Source organism: Oryx dammah, unplaced genomic scaffold (genome assembly GCF_014754425.2).
Source record: "Oryx dammah isolate SB20612 unplaced genomic scaffold, SCBI_Odam_1.1 HiC_scaffold_2, whole genome shotgun sequence".
In the NCBI taxonomy this organism is placed as follows: Eukaryota; Metazoa; Chordata; class Mammalia; order Artiodactyla; family Bovidae; genus Oryx; species Oryx dammah.
The window spans coordinates 112374945-112398349 of record NW_024070186.1 but is presented as its reverse complement, the minus strand read 5'-3'; the positions used below and the strand labels follow the sequence as shown (position 1 = coordinate 112398349).

General features: G+C 41.3%; 2 protein-coding genes across 5 annotated transcripts in view; one reads left to right on the top strand and one right to left on the bottom strand.

Annotated features, from left to right (window-relative positions):
* Nucleotides 1-1003: 1003 nt before the first annotated feature.
* The window catches only part of CMSS1 (cms1 ribosomal small subunit homolog), a 400514-nt gene continuing 378112 nt past the window's right edge, over nt 1004-23405 (top strand). Inside the window, exon 1 of the mRNA XM_040226062.1 lies at nt 1004-1210. Within this exon, the coding sequence (XP_040081996.1) occupies nt 1147-1210 (64 nt within the window). The 5' untranslated portion in view covers nt 1004-1146. The remainder of the gene's footprint in view (nt 1211-23405) is intronic.
* FILIP1L (filamin A interacting protein 1 like) overlaps nt 8323-23405 on the bottom strand; it is a 315409-nt gene continuing 300326 nt past the window's right edge. For all 4 annotated transcript variants that reach the window (XM_040226024.1, XM_040226033.1, XM_040226039.1 and 1 more), the window contains one exon: nt 8323-13166. In XM_040226024.1, the coding sequence (XP_040081958.1) occupies nt 12987-13166 (180 nt within the window). In that variant the 3' untranslated portion in view covers nt 8323-12986. The remainder of the gene's footprint in view (nt 13167-23405) is intronic.

The window sequence follows — 23405 nt, the reverse complement described above, 5'->3', positions numbered from 1 at the left end:
ACTGCCCTGCTTCAGTCCATGAGGTCACAGAGTCGGACACGACTGAGTGACTGAACTGATTCTGATTCATCCTCATCAGATTGAGAGTCCCGGTCCTTTCTGAGAATGCATTCCCATCATTAGCTTACACCTTTACTCTTACATGCAGTAGTTTCCCTCTCAAGCTGGTGAAATCTGGAAGGCGGGACCATATCCTACTCATCTTTAAACCAGTATTCAAAGCATAGTGCCAGGCACACCGCGTGTACTTAATGCATTTTGTATGACTTTCACCTCAGTGTCTGTGAAAAGTATCGTCCACACTTACATTCCAGCTGGCCCCAGCACAATGTGCCAAGAGGCCATCTCTGCCACTCCAGGACATGAGACCAGCATTGTAGGTCTCTTACCTAAACTTGGGCAGCGATTGGCTCCTTTCTTCTTCCCTTGTTTCACAAAACCGAGAGGGGTCGGCGCAACCCAAGGGGATGTGGAGAAGTCGACTCTGAAACCCTGATTTCTCGGGTCTGTCCGTGGGCAATCCCTTCTAGACCAGTGAAATTTTTCTTCCCTCATATCCTATATATATATTTTTTAAAAAAGCAGTACTCTCATCTACCACAAAGGCCCAAAATCCATGGTCAGGACTTGTGCACGTTTTTTAAAAAAGCAAACAGTGCAAAACACTGACGCCCAAACTGTTACAGACGAAAACACATCCACGTGCTACGGTTTTCTCCCGCAACCCATAGCCTTTGAAACTGAATGGAGAAAAACTGTCTTAGCATTCTGTCTCGCACTTTCGACAATATCTATTCGGCAAAAATAAAACCTAAATAAAAAGTTTTAAAATAAGCATTTAAAAAGTTGATACACTTTTATTTTTGCTTACGTGTCTTCTCTTCTTTTGGCTTTTGTAGGGGTTTATTTTAAGTCTTCAAACTGATCCTGCTCGTCCACACGGGTGTAGAAACTGCGACGAGTTGGACACGGCTCCCGGGGAGGCGGGGCCGATGTTATGACGTCATCGCCACGGGGCGGAGGCGACAGCGTCTGAGTAGGGGCTCCGCGTGCTGCAACGCCCGCCACCCGGCTCTGAGGCAGCGCGAATCCCGGCTAGCGCCTGCTTTTCCCTGGTGGTCCGCCCCGGCCGAGACCCGCGTGGAGATGGCAGACGACCTTGGAGACGAGTGGTGGGAGAACCAGCCGGCAGGAGCAGCCAGCAGCCCAGGTACCCACTGTGCCCGCGCTCCTGCGGGGCCTCCCGCACCCCCAGCCCTTCCGTGAGTCTCAGCCCGGGCCGGCACAGCCGCTGGCGGTGGCCGCGGTCTGCCCCGCGCTGGTGCGCGCCTCTGTGGGAGCGCGCGAGCGCTGCGGAGCAAGTGGGGCAAGAGATCTACTAACACGTGAAACAGACAAGTGTGACAGTAACTCAGATCTGCCCTCTAGCCAGGAGGAATCCCTTCCCGAGCTGTTTTCTGGTTTTCCTTATTTCTTAATGGATAAGACAGTTTATGGACACTGGGAATTTGAGCGTAGCGATTAAGGGTTAACACCTGGATTAGATTCAGACTGCTTCTGTTCAGGTAGCTCCTACAGCCCTTTAATACTGTTTTGCCTCCTTTTCCTCATCCTTAAAATAAGGGTAATGATGCCAGTTTCCTAAGATTGTCGTGAAGATTAAATGAAGATAACACAAATGATGCCCTTTAGCGTAGTGCCTGGTACATAACGTGCGCAGTAAATATAAGCTTTAGTTTTTCTTGCTATCATTATTATCATCATCATCATGTAATTTGGACTTTTAGAACCTGAGACTTGGAGATTCGCTTGGACTCACGCATTTGACAGCTGAGGAACATGAGACCTAAAGCTATCAAATAACATGACAAGTTCACAAAGCTGGTTGGTGTCAGAAACAAGACTAGAATTCAGTTAACACACTTCGGACAGTGCTTATTACGTTGTGTGTACTCACTGCCAGTGCAGTGAACATTTTATCCTTGAGTAGATAGCATTAAATAAAGCATTAAGTAACTCCTAACCACAGGCTGGCCTTGAATTTTTCAAGTCCCTGGCTTAATATACAATTTTTTAAAAAATCGTTCTTCAAGGTCTGCCTCTCTTCTTTACTAGATTCTAAGATTTTTTGAAGAAAAAGCCAAAGCCTGATTCATGTCTGTAGAGTCCACAGGGCCTTGTACATAATTGACAGTTGATACATATTTGCTACAAACACTAATGTTGAAATATCAGCTGAGAAATAGCCATTAAAAACAACAGAATTCTATTTACTACAGCATTGTTTCCAGAAGGACAGGCTTTACGCACAACCTGAGCAGATGGCATTTTTACAAAGGTTGACAATATAATACTTCCTTGGTTAAACTTCTTGACTCTTTTTGTGGCCTTGTTTTTAGCAGATGTATGTGCTTGAAGGCACAAATACCTTTTTTTGCGGGTTGTGGTATTTCACGTTTAATAACCCCTGTCTCTCATAACTGAGGTGTTAAAAACTGTATTTCATGGCATGATTCAAGAATAAAGGCTAATTAAGAAGTAAAAATTTTTTGAGTGGTAAGGTGAAGTGAGGTGAAGTTGCTCAGTCGTATCTGACTCTTTGCGACCCCATGGACTGTAACCTACTAGGCTTCTCCGTCCACGGGGTTCTCCAGGCAAGAATACTGGAGTGGATTGCCATTTCCTTCTCCAGGGGCTCTTCCCGACCCAGGGATTGAACCCGGGTCTCCTGCATTGGAGGCAGATGCTTGAGTGGTAAAGGGGATCTTAATTCTTGGTTCTAGTCCTTTCTCTTGCCCATTGCCAGCTATATGTCTTTGAAGTTAGTCACCCTTTGAAAAGAAGGAAATTAACATGTATTGAGTATCTACTGTATGCCAGATGTTTTCATTAATATGAATTCATTTAATCTTCATAACATGCTTAAAAAGTAAGCATTTTAATTTAATATTCATAACATGCCTAAAAGGTAAGTGTTACCTTTATGTTTAAATGACAGACAAGGGAGAGATCTGGCAAGAGGTTAGTCAAGAGCACCTGACTTTTAAGATCACACTTTTCCCACATTACTGTGTGGCTTCTCTGGTCCTCAGGGTCACAATCTGTAAAGTGAGGGATCCGTAGAGATCGCCTTTTTAAGGGTTTTACCAACAAAGAGTTTTAAACTTTGAACCTAGATAGAACTGTGAAGTGCTACAGCCTCTCTCATCTAAGTTGCCAGGATACCCATCAAGGTATGTTGGAGTCTCCAGGATCACCCTACTTTTTAGGTTCTAACTGTAAGTCTGAGCTTTGAAAATTGCCAACATTAAATTTATCAGAGGCCTTTGCTTTGTTACCTGCTTTGAAGATAGGTAAGTGTATGTGCTTCCTTGAGATCTGCTTGGTTGATTAGTTACTGGTGATTTGTCTAACTAATCTGAATAATGTTTCTGATTCAGAAGAAATCACAGTTGCACCAATCCAAGTTTCCTAATCCTACCAGTGTTAATAGAGAAACATCAGTCTCAAATGTGTGAATTATATTTTGTTTTGAAAGTCAAAAGAGAAATAGTGCCTTAAGTCACAGAAAGAAAAGATAGTTGTAAAATGCCTTTATTCCTGTATGTGTTGCACTGTGTGTATGCTCAGTCGTGTCCAGCTCTTTGGGACTTGTAGCCCACCAGGCTACTCTGTCCATGGAATTTGCCAGCCAAGAATACTGGAGCAGGTTGTCTTTTCCTACTCCAGGGAATCTCCCCAACCCAGGAATCGAACACGCGTCTCCTGCATTGGCAGGCGGGTTCTTTTTAAAACTGATGTGTTATGCTACTTGCCTGTAAAAGTAAACATCTTTCCTTGAAAATCCCCTGTTCCCAGTTCATGCTTATGGTGGCAAGGTGATGGAACATTTAGTCATTTATTCAAAAGTCTACATTTATCTACCACAGAAGCCTAACATTCATGGCTATGAATTCTTATGTACATTTTCTAAGAGGAAGCTATATATACACATGGATGCCCAAACCCTGACACATACTGCATATAATACTCATCCAGCTATCTGTTGTCAAATAAATGAACTGTTTTTGCCATTTTCATGACTTCTTAGATGTGCTTTGTAATTCAGAGTTCATTACTAAAGGTCTTGATCTACATATGACCTTTTTTTGCATACATCTTTTAGCTTTTCATGGGGAAAGCAATGGCACCCCACTCCAATACTCCTGCCTGGAAAATCCCATGGACAGAGGAGCCTGGTAGGCTGCAGTCCATGGGGTCGCGAAGAGTTGGACACGACTGAGCGACTTCCCTTTCACTTTTCACTTTCATGCATTGGAGAAGGAAATGACAACCCACTCCAGTGTTCTTGCCTGGAGAATCCCAAGGACGGGGGAGCCTGGTGGGCTGCCGTCTATGGGGTCGCACAGAGTCGGACACAACTGAAGCGACTTAGCAGCAGCAGCAGGTTGTCTTTTCATAACCTGCTGTTTTTCTAGAGTCATTCATTTTTTTTTGCACTTAACTTTTCATGCTTCACAGATACTACATTTTTTTAAACAATTGAAGGTTTGCGTTGACCCTTTGTTGGTTAGCCTTTTTTGGCAATAAATTATTTTTTACTTAAGGTATGTACTCTTTTTATGTGTAATGCTATTGCACACTTAATAGAGTACAGAACAGTGAAATGTAACTTTTATACACACTGGGAAACCAAAAAATTCATGTGACTTTCTTTATTGTAATACTAACTTTATTGTGGTGGTCTGGAACTCAACTGAAATATCTCCAAGGTATGCCTGTGCTAGAATCCTGAATCGTACTGGAACCCAGCATGGGACCTGGCACTTGGTAGATGTTTAGTAGATATTAGCTGAATGAGTGAATACATGCTACGGGACTTTTGGTGATAATGTACGCAAGTAGACATACAGTTTCTCATCCAGTCTAGACACTTTTGAGAGTAGAAAGCCGTGCTCTTAGAATTTTGCTGGGACTGTCTACTTGAGATGTCTGGTTACCCTGTTGGCATCATCATTGGTGGGGATTGGAGTCATGGCCCAGGACAAGACAACTGAGAGTTGCCTCTGCTGAGGTGTGTGCTGCCCAGTCTGCCTCAGGCAACAGAACCTAGGAATCCTCTAGTGATTTCTAATATTTCATTTCACTTCATTTCACTTATTTCCTTATTCTCTGCTTTATTCCTTGCCTACCTTAAGAAATTATTGACTTGCATGCTATAGTCCTTGGGGTTGCAAAGAGTGGGACATGACTTAGTGACTAAACAACTACACGTAATACTACATAACACATAATTACTGCAATACATACAGTAAACAGTACATGCATTAGAATCATGATTCCAAAACATTAGTGCTGAAGTGACCAAGTGCAGTTCACCAAACTGGGCACTTTCTCAGTGTGAAGCTGAATGTTACTCACATTACAGTTTTTGTAACTTACAGAGCAGAGCAGAGAATTCTTGCTGTTGGAAGCAGTCAGTCATTCACTAACTGAAGAGAACACTGATTGTTTTCCCTTTTTATTCCAATAATGTGCTCACTAAATTATCAAGTCAAGAGTCCAGTAGACAGCTGGGTTTATGAGTCTGCAGCTCCAGGGTTGCATCTGGAGACATGGATTTAGGAATGACTGGCACATGTATAACTTACTTTTATGTTATTATTTTTTTTTTATGGTCTCTTATTTATTTATTTATTTATTTATTATTTTACTTTACAATTCTGTATTCGTTTTGCCATACACTGACATGAATCCACCACGGGTGTACATGCGTGTCCCGGCTCTATAACTTACTTTTAAAGAGAATATTTTTAGCAAACTGCAGGACTCTTCACTTCCATTTCTTTTGAGGAGGGTTTTTCATATGTTTCCCTGGCTTATCCTAAACCTTTGATGACTGCAAGGAGATCCAACCAGTCCATTCTGAAGGAGATCAGCCCTGGGATTTCTTTGGAGGGAATGATGCTAAAGCTGAAACTCCAGTACTTTGGCCACCTCATGCGAAGAGTTGACTCATTGGAAAAGAGTGTGATGCTGGGATGGATTGGGGGCAGGAGGAGAAGGGGACGACCGAGGATGAGATGGCTGGATGGCATCACTGACTCGATGGACGTGAGTCTGAGTGAACTCCGGGAGTTGGTGATGGACAGGGAGGCCTGGCGTGCTGCGATTCATGGGGTCGCAAAGAGTTGGACATGACTGAGTGACTGAACTGAACTGAACTGATGCCATCTCTTACTCAGCATCTAACTAGAAAACTGAAGTATGAAGACATTTCTGTGTACAGTGCAGGGAGATCACAGGTAACAATAGTGATTTGCACTTGTTGAGTGGTGACTCTTTGCCAGATACAGTTTTGATTGCATTCCATGTACTGGCTCATTTAATCTTCACAGATTATTCTATAACCATGATATAGTTACTATTATCTCCTTTTTTTTCTAAGGAGGAAATTGAGGTAGTTAAGTGATTTGCCCACTGTTATTCCGTTGGTAAGTGGAGAGGCAGAGATTCATAGACAGGCAGTCAGGAAGCCAGTCTGTGCACTTAAATTTCTCAAAGTTATTTAATTATCAATGATAACAATTTCATCTCTAAAATAATAGTTTATAAAACTTTTGTTTATGTATGTCACTGTTGTAAAATTGTCTGTTAACTCTTAGTCTCCCAAAGTGTACTGTTCTAAAGAACACTGACTACTTTGAGATGCAAATAATCCGGTTGCACCATTGGACTTTTCACAACAGTCTCTTCTCAGACACTCATACTTGGCCCTAGAACACGAGGCTCATATACCTGGCTGTCTTCTTGAAGTCTCTACTTATTTGATGAAAATGTTAAATGTAAATGAGACTCAACTCCTGAATTTTTCCCCAAATCTGCTTTTTCTCCAGACTTCCCTATCTCAGTAAATTCAATCACCAATTAACCAATTTTGCAAAGGCCTAGGAATATTCTGATTTATTCATTTTCTTTTTTCACCCATTACATCTGATCTATCCAGTCTTGTCTCTGTCTCCAAAACACATCCTGAATTTATTTTTTCTTTTATTATTATTTTTTTGCTTGTTTGTTTACATCATCTGAATATGTGCTGTCATCCTCCCTTGCCTAAACCTCTGCAGTAAACTAACAGGACTCCCAGTTTCCATCTTGTCCCTCTATTCTTCACTCAGCAGCTGTAGTGATCAATCACATCACATTCCTGCTTAAACCTGTCAGTGGCTTCCCCCCTGGATTGCTTACCATGGTTGCTATCTGCTGGAACCTACTTACTCTCCTGTAGGTTATGCTGTACCAGCCACACCAGCCTTCTTAATGTGCCGCAACTGACCAAGCTCATTCTGTCTTATCCATTTGCAGTAGCTAATGAATTTTGAATGGTTGGCCTTTTCTTGACATTAAGACCTAAGTTCAAATATACTAAATAGGAAGCCCTTCCTGTTCAGTCAGTCTAGAGTAGCTATCCACTTACATTGTCATGTTATAGTAATTCTCATCAGAGCATTGGTCACCAGCTATTATTTTCCTTATTAAATTATTGCAGTCTCCCCACACTAGTACATAAGTACCATGTGAGCAGAGATTTGTTTATCTTGTTCTTTGCTGTGTATCCTCAGGGCTACTTAGAAGACGCTCATTAAGAATTTGTTCATTAAGAAATTAACTGTTCGTATTTCCCAGCCACATCTTGGAGACTTTAACATACGATTTCCACATCTAAAGAAACTTGGTCCACTGGAAGTGTTGTTAACATCTTGCTCAGGCTTTTGTTAAACTTGGCAGATGTTGCTTTTCTCTTTCTGAAAATGTTTTAGAAGTCCGTGTTTTACAACTGTGTCTACTACTGTTTCATTCTAACCACATTTGGGTTTAAGTTTTAACTTATGTTTTGAAATTCTGTATTTGAAAGGACAGAAGACTTTTGCTTTGTAAATGAGCTGGTAATTTCCAGTGGTGATGGCTTTTATCACCTGAAATCTTTGTGATTGTTCATGTTTTTTGAAATTGCTGAAGTAAGCATTATAAATATTTTTGTTGTAATATTACTTTATCCTTAAAATCACATTGCTTTATGCTAAGTTCCTTCTGGAAGTAGTGAAGTTGGGGCACACCTTGGATTTTTTAAGCATAAATAGCTTAAGTTTTTGTGTTTTTTTGCTTTTCTAACATCAAAGTTAGGCCTTATAGCATTAATTTTACCTATAGGCATCCAGGCATGGTAGATGTTGTAAAGCATTGTCTCTGCATGTAAAATTCAGACTTGGAATATTTACAGTTGATGTTGATAACATACATCAGAGGATCAATTTCAGAGCATGTTGTTTTCAAAATCATTTATTGAGCCCTCATGCTTGGCCCTCTTTTAGAAATTGCAATGGAGTTAGAGGAAAAAACATAATCTATTTACCTTATGAGATTTACACATTGATATGGTTCAATCAAAATGCAAGTAATATTATTTTAAGACAGATGTTTAAGGGCAGAAAACAGAGGTAGGATAAATTTTAAAAAGAAAGAGGAGAGAGCATACAACATTTATGTTCTGTGCTTGAAGATTGTAACTAATGGACCAAGTTTTACTTTACTGTACGCAGTTTCTATGATTCTTGTAAATGAACAAGTGGTATGTATATGTATGCATGCGTGCTCAGTCATGTCTGACTGAGACCCCATGGACTGTAGCTCGCCAGGCTCTTCTGTCCATGGAATTTTCCAGGCGTGGATACCAGAGTGGGTTGCCATTCCCTTCTCCAGGGGATCTTCCCGACCCAGGATCGACCCCATGCCTCTTGTGTCTCCTGAATTGGCAGGTGAATTCTTTACCACTGCTCCACCTGGGAATCCCTAAAGAAATGGTTCTTGACAACAATTATGAATGTTTAAAGGTGCAGATTTACATATCTTTCTCTAAATAACATGTATAGTAGTTCTGCTGTCTTAGAAAATACCAGAAATTTAGAAGACCTAGAAATAGTTTATTTCCCCACTCAGATTCAGCAGTAGCACATTACGTTATTTTGTGACATAAATCCTTTGACCTGTTCTTATCTGATGTTCTTTAGTTGAACACTTCAGTGCATATGTAGAAGTATACATTTTACAAAAGATATCACAAGCAAGCTTGAAATATAGTTTTTTCATTTTCATCAGCTTTTATGCAATTTTTAATCACATTCTTAAATTGCTAGCATTGCTTTTACCAATTAGTTGATTACGCTCTTCTTAAGTTGAGTTCCTTATTAGTCTAGATCACACTAGAACAGCAGTAAGGAAACTTTTTTGTAAAAGGCCAGATAGTAAAGAGTTTAAGCTGTGTTGGCCAGTCAGTGTCACAGCTACTCAATTCTGCTATTGTAGCGTAAAAATGATCATATAATATGTATGTAAACAAATGAACATGGCTGTGTTCCAATAGAATGTTATCTATAGACAATGAAATCTGAATTTCATGTAATTTTCACATCTCACAAAATATTCTTCTTGATGTTTTTTCCTATTTAAAAATATAAAAACTCTTCTTAACTTGCAGAACATACAGAAAGACAGTGGGCTGAATTTGGCCTGTGGGCTGCAGATCCCTGCCTCAGACTCAGTGTCAGACCCCCAGTGTTACGACACATATCATTTGAAATGCGTCCCAAAGAGAATTCCACATCACATCCGATCCTCCAGTACTTAGCCCATAATTGCCAGTCAGGTATTAGGTCAGTCATTTTCCTGTTAAAATCAGACACTTGATTCTAAAAAGTTACAAGATCAGTTCAGAAATCATTGAAGTTAAATAAATGAAGAGCCGAGGAAAGATTCCAGCATACAAATATCAGGTTATTAAACTTTTTTTTTTTTCACAATTTGAATGTATCTTTGTTCATTTGTATTTTTATCTGTTTTAAAGAATTTAACCTAATAAAAGCACTCTAAAATTATTAGGATAGCTTCTTTTATTTTTATTTTTAGAAGGAGCATATTTCTGCAGAAACAGGATTATGCTCAGGAGGCAGAATTCTTTATATTCTGGTTGTGTTACAGGTGAAACACCATTTTGTTGAACTTACCCTGGTTGTAAGTTGTTCATGCATTTTTACTGTATTACATATTGCTTTAAAATAAGAAGTATAGTTTTTGGCTGGTAATCGTTTTGTTAGAATAGATTTTGTTATTTTAAAGGCCTGTCTAAATAGTATTCAGTTCAGTTGCTCATTCGTGTCCAACTCTTTTCGACCCCATGGACTGCAGCATGCCAGGCTTCCCTGTCCATCACCAACTCTCTGAGCTTGCTCAAACTCATGTCCATCGAGTCAGTGATGCCATCCAACCATCTCGTCCTCTGTTGGCCCCTTCTCCTGCCTTTAGTCTTCTATAGTATCAGGATCTTTTCCAGTGAATCAGTTCTTTGCATCAGGTGGTCAAAGTACTGGAGCTTTAGTTTCGGCATCAGTCCTTGCAGTGAATATTCAGGACTGATTCCCTTTAGGATTGACTGGTTTGATCTCCTTGAAGTCCAAGGGACTCTCAAGAGTTTTTTCCAACACCACAGCTCGAAAGGATCAATTCTTTGGCGCTCAGCCTTCATTATGGTACAGCTCTCACATCTATACATGACTACTGGAAAAACCATAACTTTGACTATACAGACCTTTGTTGGCAAAGTAGTGTCTCTGCTTTTTAATTTGCTGCCTAGGTTTGTTACAGCTTTTCTTCTAGGAAGCAAGTATCTTTTCATTTCATGGCTGCAGTACTGTCTGCAGTGATTTTGGAGCCTAAGAAAATAAAATCCATTTAAAGATGGATTTCTGCTGCTTGCTTGCTCATCTTCAAGGTAAAATATTCCCAGGGTGTTGCGTTTTTCTGTGAGTACTGTTGGGGCTTGTTTTTCCTGTTTTGTTTCATGCTTCTTTCCAGTCTGTTTGGGTTCCACCCTACGAGGTTCAGTGTTTCCTCTTTGTATTAGCATAATTATCAGTGTTGAATGTTATGCAGCATAACCGCTTTTCCTGACCCTGTCATGTACCATTGCCATCTCTTAGTACATTTTCTCACTTCATTCTTAACTGAATGGCTTTTCTGTCCCTCATTCACTCATTCTCTGCTGAATATTACCTGCTAATATCAGGCACGGTCATAAGCACCCTCCACTTTTTCCCACTTCACCATCTACCTGTTACTGCCCTGTACTTCCTTCTGAACTGTCTCGTATTATTGTCATGTCAGTGGGTTATCATCTTTTGTAGTCCATTCCTTCCATTGTTCTCTTACTGCTTTCCTTTAGCTTAGACTTTTCCACTTGGTGTCTTTAATCCAGTTAACCCCCCTACCTTCCCCTTATGCCACTTGCCTGCTGACTGCTGTATGTCATCCCTCTTTTTGACTTGCATAGCTCAGTGCTGCCCAGGCTTTCAGCCCCATCTCCTCTTCCCTGAAGTTGAAGTGGGCCCCAGGGGCATTGGGTATCGTGACATCAGTGCACTGGAGTAGGCTTGGCTGTATGAATGTGGAAATGGCAGTTCCTTTGCTCCTGCTCTGCTGACTGCATCCCAGGACAGTGAGCTAAAGCTCTGTCCACCAGGAGAATTTCTTCCAGGATCATGCCTCCAGTTCTTGGTGCCGAAGTACAGAAAACCTTGGGTCATACTCTTCTAGAATTTATTTATTTTTTTTTTCTGACTGAAGCTTTGTTAGATGTAACTGTGTCCCATGTCAAAAATACATTTGTCTTAAAACATCATTGTGTTACTCTGCCCACACTAAATTACAGACACACCTTTCTCTAGATGCTTTCTAGATTCTTTCTCTAGATTTCTCTAGTTTTTAGTGTGAAGAAAATAACTAGTTTACTGCCAGGAACCTGAGCTCTGCCTTGTAGATGATTGGTTGAATTCAGTATTCTGTAGTTGGACGTAGTCATGCATGATCAGAACTTAAGGAACCAGGGGAATTATTTAGCTTTTTTGTTTTTGCATTCTGGAAGCTCAGGGCCTAGGCTAATGAATGCCAAGCTCTGTGTCAAATGAGTGAAAATTTTGAATTGGAACTTGAGTCTCCTGATCACAAGCTTTTGTTGAATCAAGTGCTTTTTCTATAGTGTTGATTCAGATGTAGTTTAAAAATGTCATATGAGATGATAAAAATTTTTTTTTAAACATCCAAGACAGTGATTCATATCTCCCTAAAAGATCTCAGTATTGGTGACCTTTGACTCTCAGGTGTCCTGATTACTATAGAAAGTGCAGATATCAATCTAAAATGGTTTGCTTTACAAGCCTAGCAGTGAGATTCCGTGGCCTGGTATATACAGGAGGGGCAACTTACTAGGAAAAGAAGGACAGAAGATTAAGTGCCTGCAGCTGAGTGCACATACTACCCCAGCAGTTACCAGGTAGGCCACAAAAAGGACATGTTTGGCTGTTACTCATTTTTGTTGTTTCTTTCCTTCTTGTAACTAAGAAGAACCACTTATTTTTCCCCAACCCCGTCCTGGTCAAAAGAAGTCATATTTTTAGACCTTAAAGTGTGATTTTAACCAACCTGCCATTTTTAATCTGACTTTTTTGAAGCAGTGTAGGAATTCTTGCTACCACATATTCTTAGCAAAGTTCTGTGGAATGAAGAATTACTTCCGGGTTCGCCAGAAAGTTTTCAAAGTATTCCAACAAATCCAGTCCTGTTTTGGGCTAACGTCCAGCTTTGGGTTGCATTACAAGTAGGATGGCGAGTTGGGAGGATTTGGGGTGTGTGTCTGGGCCTATGATTTTATGTGTATGTATATGCATATACATACATAGGTGGAAGAATTGTAGTTGTGCTGCTCCTTCCGGATGGCATTCACCAGGCCCAGCAGCCTGTGAATGAACCATCTGTCTGTCTGCTGCGTCGCCATTTCCTGGAGAGATGGCCCTTCATCTTTGTCCTTCCATGCTTAAAACTCCAGGTTCCGAGATATTTCTGTCAGTGAATGTATCCAGGCCCTGCATTGACATGACTTACCTTTTCCCTCCCAAGTGGAGGAAAGTGTTAGAGGTGACAGTCCTTATGATGTGCAGCTTCCCACAGCCAGTCTTATCTGTAGGCCCTGGAGGAGCTTTAGGGGAAGGCTTAGTGATGCCTGTAGATTTTGGTTTAGGGATCCGTGTTGGAATTCTCTGCTTGCATACCTCCTTGATCTTGAATTAAACAGAAAAACAGAAGGTAGTTAATAGTACAGTTGGTAGAGAAGCAGACGGATTGGAGATACTGGCTTTTTTGAAAACACTAGGTTCTAGGGACGTATCTAGGTTCTAGGGACATATCTGGAGAAGGCAGTGGCAACCCACTCCAGTACTCTTGCCTGGCAAATCCCATGGACGGAGGAGCCTGGTAGGCTGCAGTCCATGGGGTCGCTGGGAGTTGGACACTGAGCGACTTCACTTTCACTTTTCACTTTCATGCATTGGAGAAGGAAATGGCAACCCCCTCCAGTGTTCTTGCCTGGAGAATCCCAGGGATGGGGGAGCCTGGTGGGCTGCCGCCTCTGCGGTTGCACAGGGTCGGACACGACTGACACGACTTAGCAGCAGCAGCAGGGACATATCAGATTAAGGATTGTCATGTTGAAGAAAAAAACTTCAGTTAAACAGTTCACCAACATGAGTTAAGTGTGTGCTGTGTTCAAGACCCTCAAGTGTAGATAATGTTAGATACAGAGATAAATAGGTTATGTTTCTTGCTTTTTAGCAATCATGGTATAGTGGTAGATAAACAAGAGAAGTGTCCCAAATTCATCTCAAAGTTTAATGAGATTTCCAAAGAAAGGTGAATTTCAAATGAGGGGTCTAAGAGAGCTTCATTGAGAAAGTAACATTTGTCTTGAGCCTCCAAAGACTAGGGGCTTCCCTGATGGCTCACAGGGTAAAACGTCTGCCTCCAATGCTGGAGAGCTGGGTTTGATCCTTGGGTCAAGAAGATTCTCTGGAGAAGGAAATGGCAACCCACTCCAGTAATCTTGCCTGGAAAATTACATGGACAGAGGAGCCTGGTAGACTACAGTCCATCGGGTTGCAAAAAGTTAGACATGACTGAGCAACTTCACTCACTCCAAAGACTAGTAGGATTGTTAACAGCAGAATGGGAGAGCATTCCAGAGTAAAGGAATACTTTGACAGTGTTCTTAAGATAGGAAATTGGATACAGTTGAGAAATGGAATGACTTTAAATTAGGTTGTGTTTGAGAAACAGAATGGGAATGTAGACTAGGGCTGCTGCTGCTGCTGCTGCTGCTAAGTTGCTTCAGTCGTGTCCGACTCTGTGCGACCCCATAGACGGCAGCCTGCCAGGCTCCCCCGTCCCTGAGATTCTCCAGGCAAGAACACTGGAGGGGGTTGCCATTTCCTTCTCCAGTGCATGAAAGTGAAAAGTGGAAGTGAAGTCGCTCAGTTGTGTCCGACTCTTAGCGACCCCATGGAATGCAGCCTACCAGGCTCCTCCGTCCATGGGACTTTCCAGGCAAGAGTACTGGAGTGGGGTGCCATTGCCTTCTCTGAGACTAGGACTAGATAGGGGAAATCGTACCTGATTCTATAGACTCTGGGGGGGGGGGGGGGGGGGGCGATGGATGGGTGGTGGTAGGGGAATAATAAGGACTTAGGCTGAGGGAAGACATATTGTGGAGGTACAATTGAACTAATATTTGTCCACAGCATATGAAGGGTGAGAGAGGAGTCACAGGTTGAATGATCTTGACTGGGAAAGTAGGTTGTGGAGTGTTAAAGAGTAAAGGCTTGATTTAGTTCATATTTGCTTAGAAATATACTCTTATTTACTTAGGAAAAATATTCTGGATTAAGAATACGTGTTGGTAAGGAGATGGGAAAAAGGTCTCAGGTAACTGCAGTTCTCCCATTATAACCCACAGGGATGACGATGATGAAGACAACTTCCCCCATTTTGTTGCTCTGACTTGAAAAATAGAAGTCTTTAAAAAATGCATTGTCGTTTTCATCATATATTTCAAATAGTGTTCTTACGGAAACCCTTTTCGTGTTGTTTTTTATTCTGTAGAAATCTGTTTACACATTTTCATTATGCTGATAAAAGTACAGTAAAGTCCCATGGTCTCTTTATGTAAACATTCACTTATTTTAAGTGCCCCCTAACTATTAATAGCAACCACATTTAGATTTTCAAATAAATACTACACAGACTTGGCTAGAAAATATGAATCCTTCAATAAAGTGTAAACTATATGAGGAATATGCTTTCTTTTGGTACAGCCTTCTCTATGCCTAGGCACTAGGAGAGTTGTTAGGCTTTAGTGTTCTTACTGACATTTTTTTTTAATACTTAATCCTAAGCATGGCAACCCACTCCAGTATTCTTGCCTCCAGAATCCCCATGGACAGAGGAGCCTGGTGGGCTACAGTTCATGGGATCACAAAGAATTGGACATGACTGAGAGACTAAGCACAGCACAGCAAGCATAGCAAATGAAATATTGATACTCTGATACCATTCTCCTGCCAGGAAATAATCACAGATGCAGGCAAGGCTCTTTGTTTTAACATTATTTATAACAATGAAAAATGGACATAGTTTAAGGCTGTAATAATCAGTATAGAGTAAATGAATTACACTGTAATCACATGAAAATATTATGCTGTCTTTAAATAATGATGCTTTTGAAGATATAGAAAACTGTTTACTGGAAATGTTAAAAGCAGGATTTAAAACTGTATACATGCTTTAACTGTGTATATTTGCGGAGAAAATACACCAGTGGGGAGATCAAACCAACCAATCCTAAAGGAAATCAACCCTGAATATTCACTGGGAGGACTGATGGCTGAAGCTGAAGCTCCAGTTCTTTGGCCTCCTGATGCGAAGAGCCAACTCATTGGAAAAAGACACGGATGCTGGGAAAGATTGAGGGCAATAGGAGAAGGGGACGACACAGGATGAGATGGTTGGATGGCATCACAGACTCAATGGACATTAGTCTGAGCAAACTCCAGGAGATAGGGAAGGACAGGAAAGCCTGGCAAGCTTCAGTCCCTGGGGTCGCAAAGAGTGAGACACAACTTAGTGATTGAACAACAACAAATCAGTGGTTAACTCTGGTTAGTGGAGTTATAGTGTTTTTCATTTTTCTTATATCTTCTCTATACACTACATTTTCTGTAATTAAGAAGTATATAATTTTAAAAAAACACACTAAGTTATATTAAAGGATAAAAAAGGAAATAAATACTTAAGAGATCAGGACAGTTCTGTGAACATCAACATATTGTGCAAACCATGAGTAAGTCAGCTGACCTTATAACCACAGCATTAATAATAGTCTTTACAAAATAGGTTTCAGTGATGTCCTTTAACTTTGTCAAGAATTAGATCGGTTGTCCTGTTTAGTGTACACAAATCTGTGTTGGGATTCTACTTAAACTGTGGATTCTTGGGGCTTACCTCTGGAAACTGTAATTCATTTAAATGTCTATGGGTGCACCCAGGAATCCACATTTTAAATAAACTCTCAAGGTGATTTATCTGATGCAGGGTGGTCAGCCTGACATACTTTGATAAATACTGCCATAGTTGAATCTCATTTAGATATAAGCTTTAAGGTTTCTTTCTACCTAGAACTCTTGTCTGCTTGGGTGTGGGAGGTTTAGTGCTGTAGAAGGCCAGTGTTTCGTGGCCCAGTGGTCCTAGATGCTCATCAGAACCACCTGTGGGGCTTTTAAAGCACTGCCGATGCCCAGATCCCATCTCAACATCTCCCGACTCAGATCGTCTAGGAATGTGGAATGAGCACCACAGGTTAGTCAGAACTGAAATCTGTCCAATAAACTAATTGGTGTTGAAGACAGTATTTGTGGGTCTTGTTTCTGGTGAGCTATACTGATACGTGTTTGTAAAGACAACAGGGCTTAGAATAGTCGTTGGTAGGGTCAGCTGCCTGAAAGTTACTGGGTTCCCATTGTTTCTACACCATTGATGCTGCAAGTTAATTTTGGTTTTCTTGATAACTCTTGATCTCACTTCATAGTTTTTACCTTTAGATGGCAGCAGAGGCTAGTTATATTATTAGGACAACTCAATTTCATTCCCAAATCTTAAAAAAAAAAAAAAAAAAAAAGCTATGTTTTTTTTGTCGTTTGTATGAATTTTATACTTGGACATGTTTCAGTAAATGAGGTAGAGAGCTTTAAAATGTGTCATCTCTTGGATCATTTTTATAGAACACTATGTCAAATAGCTCCAAGCAAGCTTTATCCGAATTTGGAGAGCATATTGCTGGAGGACTCGATGCATATGTCTCTTTTAAGACCACACAGTGAATAAGAATCGGAGGTTCCTGGGTTTCATCAGAAAGCAGATGTCTTGGGGGAGATTAAGCAAGTTGGAAAGCTCATTCATAGAAGAAAAGTTTGTGGGTTTTTTTTTTTTTTAATGTTTAACTCAGTTTAACATGGAGATTGGGGTTTGGAATGGATTACAAGTTTGAAAGATGCTGAGTTCAGTGAGGCAGAGGCCTCCCTTATATTTAGGTAACAGTAGAAAGAAAAGGAGAATTCGTTAAGTTCTTAAAATGTTAGCTTGTTTAGCCTGTAGGTTCTTAAAAGAAACCGAGCTATCTATATGATTATGATTACAGCAAGTCATCCGATGGCAGTGAGCCTTAATGACCAAAAGAAGTACTGAAAGGTGAAAATGTTTTATTCAAAATCTCAGTTCTGCAATCCAATTTCTACTTGATCCTTGTGCTCCTTCACACTATCCTGAGGGCAAACACCAGAACAAAATTAGTTTCCTTGTAGGAGGAAACTATCAGATCCTAGTTACACAGCTGGAATCAGGATGTTTCCTTTTCTCTAAATGAAATTAATTGTGTGAGTACTTTGAACTTTTTGGAGATGTATTGGCAACATATTGTGTGAGAAAGCTGTGTTCCCTCAGGAGTGTTCTTGACTCCAGGGACTGCAGGGCCCTCACTACACCTTTAACTCTAGAGGTTGAAAGGCTCAGGACTTCCAGAGACCTTGAGTGGTTTTTGTCTGTGGTCACTGGGGTAGGGAAGGGAGGGGCGGAGTCAGGCCTGCCTGACTCGCTTAGGGACCCAGCTGTGGAATGCTTGGTCAAGGCCCTGGTGTTATCAGAATGACAGTGTTTTGTATTTTTGTTTTTATCTCTGTTTATGGGAAAGTACATAAGTAATGATGATGGATATGGTGATGAAAAGAAGGAAATGCTAAAATGAGAAAAAATGTCTTTGGAATATTATTGCCTTTTGTCTTTTGTATTGTTTGGTAAATCACTGCTAATTTTTTTTTTTTTTAAAGGAAACAACAGATAATGAATCTGGCAGATAGCCCAGAATTTCATATGCTGCTTTGGCGTTTTTCTCTTGATTTTCTCAGAACTTCCTCATTATACAATAAAACTTTGTCACTAAAATTTTAGTTTTATATGGCAAACGGTCCTTCAAAAGGAAACTCTAGTTTCATTAGCTCATTCCCACTAATGTCTTGTGAGAGAACGTTTGGTTTTAAATAGAACTGCAGTGCTGTGATTTATATTTAAGAGTTGTCCAGTTTCTGAGGTGAAGGCTAGAGGAAATTGATGCCTTCATTTTATAATGTAACATGGTTTGTGGTTGTACCTAGTCACCTCCCAATCTTTCTGTGGTAATTACACCATGGGTAGTCCAAGAATAAGCATCGAAGTACAGTTTTCAAAAATCCTTCCTAACCTAGTTACTTCCATTTTTGTGTTCAGACACATAGCATCCCATTTAGAAATAGAATGTTCAAATATACTAACCTTGAACTGTTTTGTTTATCCCCTTTCTTTTTATTCATCTGTCAGGTTTTTCACCTCAGCTTTTTTCTTTTTCTTCTATTTTGGTACCCACTCCCATCTTTCTCATTCCCTTACATACACCCATGTAACTTTTAAAAATCATTCTCCAGCTTATATTTTACAACAGCCCTGGGTTAGTGACTAGAGCACTGGATGTGGAGCCGGGTAGACCTGGGTGGATCTCGATTCTGGTTCTGGCACCACTATCTGTGTGTTCTTGATCAAGCCAGTCAGCCTGTGGCCGACCTTAGTTTCCTCATCTTGTAACCCTTAGGATTAGACTGCCTACTTGCAAGTTCCTTAGCGGGTAGAGATACTGTGTAGGAAAGTCCCTGGCGCATCCAAAGTGCTAGTTGTTACTAATGTCAACATTATTATCTTTACTTTTTTCTTTTCTTTTTTACTTGAACTTTTTCTTTCTTTCTGTTCTTAAGGTACTCATTTCTTGATCATAACGATAACTTGTATTCTTTGGTTATTTTACATTTCTTGTTTTTCTGCTTTATCTCTTGCTCTCCCATCTCTCCAGTTAATTCTTGGAAACATATTGCTAAGCATAGCAGCTGCAGCAGCTGACCAGGCAGTGCCAGGTACTGGGCTGTGTTTCTAGCCACCCCTGGCCCAGAAAACCTTCACACATCCTTTTCTGCCCTCATCCTACTTAGTCTATTCATTGTCTTTCTTTTTTAGAGTTTATTTGAAAACATATTTTGTCCTGTCTTTTAATTGTTCAAAAATGAAGCATTTATACTATCTATAAAGTCTTTTGACCCTGACATTCAGTGATTCTACGAAAACAACAAGTGCAAGTCAACTGTGGCCCCCAGGTGTGTTGTTAGACCTGTGCACTTTTGCTGAGCTCCTATTACCAGCAGTATTTAAGTCCTGGATAATGTAGTACAGTGGTTCTTAACTTTTATAAACCCAAGAATGAGCCAGGCAGCTTGTTAAGATGCAGATTCTTGCACTGGATTTCACAGGTCTGGGGATGTGGAAATCTGTGGAGGTCTTGGTAATTCTGATAAATGCGATCATTTTGAGAAACATTAATATGAGTGTTTCAAAAAATAAATGACAGCTTATTCTTACTCAAGAGATTATAGGATTATAGTGTAAGAGGGGTGACAAAAGACTAGAATGAGGCAAAATTAAGTGCTATAATAAAAGTACAAACAGAAATGTTTTGGAAACTCAGAGGAAAATTGAGAAAAATAAAGAATTTTCTGGAGGAATTGACACTTGAGGTAGGAGTAAGATTTCAGAAACAAAGAAACAAAGAGAGAAGAGCATTATTGTCCAAGGAACAGCATGAGCAAAGGCATAGCGCTAGAAGGCCTGTGGTGTGTGAGAAGATGGTCAGTGCAGCGTCCTGGTGAGGGCGCCCATTATGTCCAGAGTTTCAAAGGGAGAGGAGGTGACAGGTGGAGGCCTGATTGAAAGTCTGGATTTGGGCCACTCAGTAATGTAAGTGCTAAATAAGTGTGGTTTTGAGGCGAGGGACTGGGGAATTGCCATGGTCAGGACAGGGTTGTAGAAAGATCACCAGCAACACAAGTGAAGGTTGTATTAGAGGTGTGGGGTTAAATCCAGTAGTTTAACTATTTTACAGTAGCATCTGTTCTGAAGTCTGGTTTTGGGGAGTACCAGCACAGATAAGGAGAAAGCAGTGGCACCCCGCTCCAGTACTCTTGCCTGGAAAATCCCATGGATGGAGGAGCCTGGTGGGCTGCAGTCCATGTCACCGCTATGAGTTGAACACGACTGAGTGACTTCACTTTCACTTTTCACTTTCATGCATTGGAGAAGGAAATAGCAACCCACTCCAGTATTCTTGCATAGAGAATCCTGTGGTTAGAGGAGCCTGCTGGGCTGCTGTCCATAGGGTCGCACAGAGACTGAAGCGACTTAGCATGCATGCATGCACTGTAGAAGGAAATGACAACCCCACTCCAGTGTTCTTGCCTGGAGAATCCCAGGGATGGGGGAGCCTGATGGGCTGCCGTCTATGGGATCACATAGAGTCGGACACGACTGAAGCGACTTAGCAGCAGCAGCAGCAGCAGCAGCAGCACAGATAAAAGAGAGAGGGCAGAGGGAGAAATACCAGGGCAGAGTGGTCGGCTGGATCTAGAGGATGAGCAGAGAAGTGGAGAACAGGACTCAGATGTTGACCCTGGGTGACAGGGAAGGTGGTGGAACACCACCAGAAGTGAGACAAAGCAATCAGAGAGCAATCCAAGAGTGACAGAGCCCAGGGGTGTGGGCACATGCCAGGTTTGAAGTGCAGTCCCGTCTTCCATATGCACCTGTTCGGTAGGCATTGAAAACTTGGAGATGCTGCTTTGAGAATCATCATAGAAAAACTGCTGATACCATTCAAGTGGCTGAGGCAGCCCAGGGAGAAAATGTGATTGCCCCTCACCTGCCACTTTTTCCTTCTCCCAGCGTGGGTACTTCTGTATAATTTTCCCAAAGCCTGAGAAGTGAGTTTTATGCCCACATTCCCACTACAAGGCTGCCTGTCTTATTAACTGATAAGAGTGTGACTAGTTCTGAGAGTAGCCCTCTAAGGAGACGTTTCTTTCCAGTACTTGAACAATGCACAGTGATTGAGCCGTTTTCCAGGTATCGATTGGCTCTCTGAGGGAGGGAAACCCTGCCCCTCTCCTGTGGTTACCAGGCTGGCCCCTGGGCCATTATATTTGGGCTGAACAGACAGAATACTTAAACTTGCAGTTTCTGAGGGAGTCTGCCAATCCTTAGCACAGGGGTGTTTAGTAACTACAGGATGGTCCCCCTATAGCACATTTCCTTCCTTATTGGCAGTCTGAGAACACCTGGAACAGAGCCATAGTTGATAGGTCGGCCTAAGAAAATAGTACTAATTGTCCATTGTTCTCCCTAGTTCTCTCACTGTGCTTCTTAGAAGCTAAAATCAGCAACTCCAGCAGCATTTATATTTTCTAAAATTTTTGCAATATATATGCATTATTATAATCAGAATAAAGTTTTACATAAAAAACTGTGCTGCTGTGTCTGTCACTGTGAGAGAGATTGTCCTCTTCAGAGTGATCCCTGCTGCCCTGAAGGGACCCGTCAGGTGTTTGAATATTTCTCGTGTAATGGACTCTTTAGGGATCTATTGCAGTGTTTAGTTAACCCCTCTTTCTATAAAATGATACTTCTCTGAGGCCTCAAAACTGTCTGGTATCAGTGAATTTAAGCAAGAACTCCATTAAAAGACAGAGAACAGAAAAGGAATAGCTCTTTTTTAAAAAAGAGAAGGGGAAAAAAAACAGCCGCCTGGCTAAATGGTAAAGGCTGGTAATTTGTTCTTGAGGAATTGCTTTGAGTGGCTGCATTAAAGCAGGTCTTTATATGTACTTAATTGTTATGAGGGGCTTCCCTGGTAGCTCAGGCGTCCCTGGTGGCTCAGATGGTAAAGCGTCTGCCTGCAATGCAGGAGATCTGGGTTCCACCCTGAGTCGGGAAGGTCCCCTGGAGAAGGAAATGGCAACCCGCTCCAGTACTCTTGCCTGGAAAAGCCCAGGGACAGAGGAGCCTGGCAGGATACAGTCCATGGGGTTGCAAAAAGAGTCAGATATGACTTAGCAACTAAACAGCAATTGTTGTGAGAGATAATTGGAGATCAATTTGAAGATTTTTCTCTAAAATGACTATTTTATTTGTGATAACTCCCTAAGTTTACAGTTATTTAATTCTGAATTGGAAGCAGAATTTAGAAACTGACAGGGTTGAACCCTGGGCTTCCCATGTGCCTCACTGGGTAAAGAATCTGCCTAAAATGCAGGAGATGCTGGAGATGTGTTTGATTCCTGAGTCAGGAAGATCCCCTGGAGGAGGGCATGGCTCCCCACTCCAGTATTCTTGCCTGGAGAATCCCATGGACAGAGGAGCCTGGCAGGCTACAGTCCATGAGGTCTCAAAGAGTCGGACATGACTGAAGCGACTGAGCATGCATGCATGCAAGCTTGAACCCTAACACTTCTCCCCCTGAGCTCAAAAAATACACAATTCTTTTTTTGTAAACTGATTTTGGGACCTTAAGTCTTTCCTTGTAAGTCATGATGCTGCTTGAGAAATGGAAACCCTAAATTAGGGTATGCCACCCCAGGAAGATTTTCTAGGGTTCTGCAAAGGCAGAAGTCTCACCACCTCTGGGCTAAGCTGGTGGTGCTTGTCTTTTTGATGACTAGACCTTGATCCCTAGATTGCCTTCTCTGGAGATTTGGGTCAGGACTATCAGGACTGTCAACATGGCCACCTGCTTAAAAACTTTGATGTATGCAGTTGTGATGTTGCTTCTGTGGATCATTGTCACTCATTTCTGATGCTTTTCACTCCAGCCACCTTTGAGGAGATCAGGTACCTCTGTTCTTCACAGACTGATAGGCTGTCCAAACTCATTCTTCACTCCTGGAGTTTGTGCTTTTGCTTACAGACTCCTGTTTTAGGATAGAGTGGGCTTGGACTGCAGCTTTAGTGGTCCCTGGCAACTTGTCTTGCTTGGTCTTGCTTTCTTGGCATCTTCTATCCACAGCATCATCCCC